This window comes from Vairimorpha ceranae (genome assembly GCF_000988165.1).
Source record: "Vairimorpha ceranae strain PA08 1199 chromosome Unknown NODE_24, whole genome shotgun sequence".
NCBI lineage: Eukaryota > Fungi > Microsporidia > Nosematidae > Vairimorpha > Vairimorpha ceranae.
The window spans coordinates 1-8098 of record NW_020169319.1 but is presented as its reverse complement, the minus strand read 5'-3'; the positions used below and the strand labels follow the sequence as shown (position 1 = coordinate 8098).

The window sequence follows — 8098 nt, the reverse complement described above, 5'->3', positions numbered from 1 at the left end:
ATACAAAGATATGAATAATTTATAATCCAAATTAATTTACGTTGGATAGATTAATATATAAAATTATGTATTAAACACAACAGAATAAACAATACTTTGAAAAAGTTTAACAATGAAAATTAAAATTAAATCATTTAAAGATTTTACTTTGAGGTTAAAAAATTTTTTAAATCATTTTTTTTCAAAGAACTATAACACAAAGTGCTTACAACATTATGAAAGTATCATAAAATCATAATCTAAAGATTAAATTAAATTTATTTTTATTAATTTGTATCCAAATCACTTTTTTTAAAAATAAAATATTTTCTGATACTATTACTTGTAAAAGATTTATAAAAATCTAAAACACAAAATAATTATGATTTAAAAGAAGAATAAATGTTTTTATTAAAATTTAAGATAAGCTATTTTCTTGTAAAATATATAGATATCTGTCATGCCCTCAAGAGCTGACCGACGGTAATCAATAAAGATTTTTCAATTACAATAAAGTATAGATTCTTCCAGTAACCAATGAATTCTTGTATCAATTATAAAGTATTTAACTAACTTTTAAATAAAATATATTCTCTATGAAAGCCTTAATTTAACACAAGTCTATATACCCTCCGTTCTTACAAAGCCGACTATCGCATATAGGCACGATAATATCATTAGATGTTAATTAAGATATAAACTGTAATCATACTGATCAATTTTATTTATTTAAGTAATTTTTTAAAATTTAAAAATCTGAAACATTAAAATTATTGAGAGCGTCTTGAATAAGTCTTTTTCCAAAAAATAAATTTTGTCTTTAAGAAAAAATTAAGTATCTATTTTAAAATAATGATACATCTTTTAAGTATCTAAAAAACCACTATACACTGTAGAAATCAATATTTATTGATTTTTTACTAAAAAATTGGCAAAATAAAACGATGTAAAATTTCTTGATTTAAAAATTTTAAACGAAAACGCTTCATAAAATCGATCTTGGAATTACTAAATATATTTTTTTTTTAAAAAAATTAAGTTTTTTCAGTTTCGTCAAATAGTAAAACAGATAGAAAATTAGTGACTTAATTTTCTCCTGTACCATTGCATTAATTTTACTAATTTTTGTTATTATAAAAATATTAAAAGAAGACAATTAGGTTAAATCACACTCCATTTCTGAACGTTTTTGTCAAAAAGATTATCTAATTAACATATAAAATTTCTAAGGATCATAAAATATAAATCAAATAAGTAATTAAGCAAAATCAAGATTAAAGCAATATATTAAAGAAGAGTTACATAAAACGATTTTCTTGCCTCAGCTTATACAATATTATTTATGGATGCGCAAAATTACCTATTTTTAACTTTTTATACAAATCAAAAAAAAATTTGCATATAATTAAAGGTTTTAAAGAAATGTATTGACAATTTTCTTCAAATTTTAAGCTTTTCCTACACGAATAGTAAAAAATAATTTTATAGATTATAAATTTATTAAAATAATCACCAATTTCAATTCTAAATTCACAATGTTTCTTACTTGTAAACACCAAATTTTTTTCTTTTTTGTTGCTCATACTTTTAAATACTTTCAAATTTATCAATAAAACCAAAAATGTTGAAAAACGCCAAAGTACTTTATATATTTTTCTGTTTTCATGATCATATTTAGATATTTTTTTTGATCTAAGAAAAATTTTTTGCTAAAGATTTTCTATCATATCGATTTCTTCAACATCAGTTTTAAAAACAAAATGAAAATTATTAATCTCTAAGTTAAAATGTAAAAAAGCTTTATTTTTATCTATTATACATCCAACTAAATTATAAAATCTTAATGTATCTACAAATCCCTATTCATATTAGTAATCCTATCCCTGCATATCTTTTTACATAGGTCGTCATATTTTTTAGAAACCTAATAGCTTTTTTTGAATATAAAAATGTAGTTGAAATGTTGTTATGTAAAAAAGCTGAAAACAGTTTATTTCCATGCACTAAGGTTACGAAACGATTTTTAAAACATATTCATACACATTTCACCTCTGACGTAAAAAAAACTAAATTGTGTAGGAAATTAAAGATACATCATTGTTGGATGAATTTCTTTAAATAATTTTAAAGGAAATTAATGGTTGCGAGTTATTATAGTACACCAATTAAGGCCACTTAAGAGAGTAAAACGAATCATGATTAGTCAACTCGCAAGAACCAACAAATATGCAACGAATAAAAACTAATTATTTTGAGCTTCTACAAATTGTATTATTTAACCACCTTTCCAATTCTTCTTTCTAAATTATCAAAATTTTGATACTTGTAAGCTACCAAAAAAAGTTTTTCTTCATTTTGCCATAATTTATATAAAAAAAGCCTTACACACAATAGATAAATACAAAGTGCAGTTAAATAATTTTTTTATTATAATTTATAAATAGTTATTTATATTCAATATTATTTTATACTATTTTAAATATTGTAAAAAATCTGTTTTTTTGCGAACGTAATATTTGGCCGTTTTCTTTTTTTAGGCGCTATAATTAAACATAATAAAAGAAATAACAAAAAATACATTTAAAAGCTTTTAGAATCAACTTTTTAAATAAACAAATTTTTATTTTGGGTAATATTTTTTAATAAAAGTACAGTGCACGTTTAAATCTTAAGAAACCTAAAAAATTTTCCGTGCAAAATAAATCAAAACACAATTATAAATTATGATTTGTGTATAAACTATGTAGAACAAATGAGTATTAAACCAAACTGTATCAAATCTCGTTCTTTATAGGTCTAGCCTGTTTTTTGGATTTTTTGTTTTAAGAGGTGCGTCAAAATTTAAAGAAACCCCACTAAAAACACGTTTTTTAATATTAAATAAAGTTTTTTTTATTTTATTGAAATAAAGCATTATGTATTTTTATCTTATAAAATAAAGCTATTACAAATAATTAGTCTTATAATTAAACAGTTAGCTCATTAAATTCAAATTTTAAAATACAAAACACATGCTTAAAATAATAATACATGTTTTTTAACCCTTAAAGAAACGAAATATAAGAGACGAAATTGCTTTGATGAGCAACTACGAAATCATAATAATGTTATTTAGATATAACATATTAAAAAACCAGCAACTTTGATTTATTGCAATATAAATATGGTCTTCAAGATTAGTAAACGGCATATAGATGAATTTGAGTGGAGATGCATGCAATATGCATGTATCAAATATCAAACCAACTCTTTCTATAAGATATGGTTCAATTCTTTCATTATTTAGAATTAATCTTAAAACAATTTTGGAGTCCATCTATTATTTTTAATTGGGCCTTGGGTTTACAGCTATTATCGAGCTAGTTTAGATTAAAAAGAGCCATTATTAGCATTAAAAAAATTATAGCCTTAATGATAAACAATATTTTGTAGATAATCCTATTAAACTTGGTGGCCCCAACATTATTGTACAAAACGACGCGACAAAATTAAATTTTAATGTAAAAAATTATCGTGGTCAACATATACCTGCGTGTTGGGCTTTAATAATTGTTGATACTTCATTTGTTACAGCTTCGGGTTATTCTGTTATTGTTGAAAATCGTTTTGCAGAAGTATTACTATCTACAATAAATCAGATTGTAATTCCTAGTAGTATTATAGTAACAGACGAATGGAAATATTATTCATCACTAAATGAATCAAATATATATCAGCATCAAACAGTTTTTCATAAATATTGCTTTGTTGATCGTAATACTGGCACACATCAAAATTTAGAGTCTTATAACAATAAACTAAAATTGGCAATTAAAAAAATGAAGGGTTTAATTTTAGAACAAAGAAAGTTTTTCTACATGAGTTTATGTACAGGGAAGCACCACGCAGATGATAAATTTACATCTATAATTAAATTATTTGAGTTTTAATTTTTTTTCTTTTTACGGGACGCCCAATGGACCTGATCTAAAACCGGGGCGTCTAATTGACCTGATCCAAAACTTATTCTTATTGAAGGTAAAATGAATGCTTAATACTATTTATATTTTATCTGATAATTTATCTGATTTAGTTAGGTTAGTGGTTCTGCAAGATTACATTTTCAACAAGACAATAATCTCAAGCATACTGCAAAGGTGTATTTCAAGTCAAAACAATTTAAACTTCTTTCTTGGCCTACACAATCTCCAGATTTAACCCCAATTGAGACACTTTGGGCTATTATAAAGCAAAAATTATCACAATCTCGCCCCAAAAATTTAAATGAATTGAAAGAAACAATAGTACGGTAATGGCAGCAAATTCCATTAGAATTGTGTCAAAAATTGGCTTTAGGCTTTTACAAAAAATCTTTAGCATGTTTAAGGGCAAAATGAAATCATACTAAGTATTAAAATAAAAATATTCCTTTTTTTTAAACAACTTTTAAAATTTATCGTTTAATGTAAAGAAAAAAAAAGAACCAAATACGCTGTAAAAACGTACATTAAAAAATTTTACATGTAAAACAAATCAAGTTTTACTATAACTTGGCTTACATAAAGCTCCGAAAAATATTCCTTTTTCTTGAAACATACTGTATATAGTATGCTACGTATGCCTAGAAAGCAATTTTACTATACTTTAGGTTATAGTATAGTAGTATGACATCATTATACACAATCTAACTTATTAGTTATTAAAGTAAACTAATTAAAAAATATAAAAGGCAAAATTCAATTAGTTATCAAAGTAAACTAATTAAAAAAAATATAAAAGGCAAAATAAATAAAGTAAAAAAACTATCAAGCTGTAACTGATAAATTAATTAATATTATTTAACTAAAGAGAAGTGCAAAAGATTTGAAAAAACAAAAAAATAATATTTAAATGTATATTTTGTCAATCTAATGTGCTTTAAATAAGTATGACTTAAGACGTCCATATTCACAAGTAGAACTTTTTATACAAAGTTTCAGAAAAAAGTTGTAACACATCTTCTTACGTACATATCTATTTTTACATTGTAGCTCATGTCTACAAAATCCTCTATTGTACCATGCACATTCCCTCTTATTAACAACTGAATGGGGATAGAAACATTTTGGATTTGTAAATTCACCAAGCTTACATAAAAAATAACACTTCTAAATTTTCTTAAGATCATATTCGTGTATAAATTTGCATTTCTTTCCTTTTTTACACAATTTTCTAGGCCAATGCTTACATATTACAGCTGTAGAAAGCTTAATGTGATGTTTGTCACAATCAGGATTATAACAGTGATTTGTCTGATACGAACGACAACAAATATTGTTTACTGGAAACACAGTTAATCTTTAAAATAAAATCTCATTATGCTTAAGAATATTAAAGTTTTTTACAAAAAAATTTTTTTATGGTCTTATTAATAATGAAGTACAGCAGTAGTCATAAAAAATGCAATCTTTTTAAAACTATGTAATATTTTTTGTGAGAAAATATTAACTTGCAAAATAAATAGTTTACACAAATGCATAAACAGGGTTTGTCAAATCTTGTGAAAAAAAGTTTGTAATTGTAAAATAATTTAAAATTAGTTAGACCCGCCGGTCAAAAAAATCGAAATTTTTGATTTGGAGGGAAAATTTTTTGTTGTGTTTTTTTAAAAAATAAAAAAAATTTAAAAGTTAAAATTTAAATCCATGACAAAAAAGCTTTCTCTGGAAGAAAAGGTCGAAATTAAGGTATGTTTAAAAAAAGGAATGAAACAATTAAAAGTTGCTAAAGAATATGAGATATACCCTTCAACCATCATACGATTTAAAGTAAAACAAAAAAAACAGGAATTTGTAAGGGGAATATCGGATCAGGCAGGCCCAATATTCATAAAAATGATGATTTATAATTTCTGAAAAAAAATTTTGAAGACTTAACACTTCGTAACACAAAACTGAATGAAGATATAAAAATAGAACATGGAAAAACAAAATCTGCAAGGACTATAAGAATAAAATTATGTGAAATGGTGCTTTTTGGTCGTGTTTCTTATTAAAAACCCCAATTGTTAAAAAAAAATTTTAAGTCAAGATTGGAGTAGGCTGAAAAATATGCTTAGTGGTTAGATGAGAGATAGTATAGTATAATTTGAAGTGATGAATCGAAAATAAATCTTTATGGATCTGATGGAAAAAGACATGTGCGAAGGAAAAAAAGTGTAAGATATGATAAAAAACCCTTACCACAAATGTTAAGCATTGATGAGGCAAGTAATATCATGGTATAGACATGTTTTTCAACAGATGGTGTCGAAAATATACATAAAATTGAGTGAGTAAAGATTCAAGAGAATATGCAAAAATTTTAGACACGAATTTGGCAGGTTTTGCTAAAAAACTTAAATAAAAATTATATTATTCAACAGGATAACAGTTCAAAGCATACAAGCAAGTATGTGAGAGAATATTTAATAGATAGAGAAACTAACACTATGATTTGGTCTGTAAAATACCCGATTTGAATTCTACCGAGAATTTATGGCCAATTGTTAAGATTAATGTTGCTAAAAGAAGACCAAAAAATAAATTACAGTTAGAGAAATTTACTATCGAAGAATGGAATAAAATCGATAAAAAAACATGTAAAAGATTGGTTCAAACTATTAACAATCATTGTAGAGCCGTAATTGGTGCACGAGGTGGCCATACTAATTATTAAAATATTTATTGCTTTTTTTCTATTCAAATTTTTTTAAAAGAAGTTATTTAAGGCATTTTTATAGTGTAAATTTTAAATTTAATTTAATGTATAGATCTAAAAATGAAACTTTAATATGTAATATAAATTCAATGCCATATAAAAAAGTTTATTTATTCAAATTAAAATTGCGTTTTTTATGGCCACTATTGTACCTAAATTTCGTATGTTTATTTTTGTGTTAAGTTGCAGTGAATCATCACTTCTTTAGACAAAAACTGGGTTTCAAAGATTTACTTTTATAGCAAAAAAAATGAATTCTGATGTTAGCCAAGAGAGCCGTCAATATGTAAGTCTTTTACAAGATAAATATTTTTTGTCTAAAGGTTGTTTAGTGAAGAAGTTTAAAAATCTTTGAAAAAAAGATAGGCAGGTTTGTGTAGGTGAAAACAATGATGATAATTTTAATAAAAAAGAAAAGAATGAAATTATTGATAAATTATTAATGATCTGAATTTGAGGCACTTTAGGAAGACAAACATAAGAATAATAAATTTACAAAAGATGAAAAGAGGAAAACCACAATATTAAAAGGTTTTAATTAAATTATTTTATGATTAAAACTTTTACCTGTAATCTACAAATAAATTTATTATTTTAAATTTAAAAAAAGGTTTATTATTCTTTTGAAAATAAAAAAGTTTTTTACCATTGTTATATTATTTTAAAATTGTATCAAATTTATTTTTTAAAGGATCAATTACAAATTAATAGCAATCAGTATTCTCTGTTCAAGTTTATTGTTTCTTGTTGTTGTTCATTTTTTTTCCGAACAAACCAAAAGTCTAAGTATTCTATTTTTATAATATTATTATAAATAATCACAAGCCCAAACCGCGATCGCGGTTTAATTTATTTTTTGCTGTATTCTAAATTAAAAATTATACCATTATTTGTTAATAAGTTACCAACGCCTATGTGCAAATGACCTAGGATTGTATTCCCGAACAGAAGCATATATACAAACAAAAGTTTTCAAGATGATACCGAAAAGCTTTACTATTGCCTGTCGTTGGAACTTGATGCTTATCTGATGTTTGAATTAATTACTAAGAAGGAATATTTAAGATAATGTACTCGATTTTAGAAGCTTCGAAGACGGGCTGTAACGAATCAAAACAAGAAAACTTATATATACCCTAAAAAATATATTTATTTTATTTACTTTTTAAATTTTGTTTATTTTTTTTAAAAATTATGTCATCTTAAATAATATTTTTAAATTAAATCCGGGATTTTAATTAAATTTTTAAAAAGATAAATTAAATATTTATAATGTAAAATTAATAAAAGATAGCTAAAAGATGTAAAATTAAACAAACATATACACATTTACTGATAAATCATATGTTAGATTGCATCATAACATAAAGATTATTTTTATAAATCATAAATGTTCATTCCA

At 24.1% G+C, this 8098-nt stretch overlaps 2 protein-coding genes across 2 annotated transcripts; both read right to left on the bottom strand.

Moving 5' to 3' along the window:
• Window positions 1-2767: 2767 nt before the first annotated feature.
• AAJ76_240005206 (hypothetical protein) lies at window positions 2768-2893 on the bottom strand (the record flags this gene model as incomplete). Its single annotated transcript, XM_024474769.1, has 1 exon — window positions 2768-2893. One exon carries the CDS (start codon window positions 2891-2893, stop codon window positions 2768-2770), a length of 126 nt encoding a protein of 41 aa, XP_024331055.1.
• A 1307-nt stretch (window positions 2894-4200) lies between these two features.
• Window positions 4201-4338, bottom strand: AAJ76_240003761 (hypothetical protein; the record flags this gene model as incomplete). The annotated part of the gene is made up of 1 exon (XM_024474762.1): window positions 4201-4338. One exon carries the CDS (start codon window positions 4336-4338, stop codon window positions 4201-4203), a length of 138 nt encoding a protein of 45 aa, XP_024331054.1.
• Between the last annotated feature and the right edge of the window lie 3760 nt (window positions 4339-8098).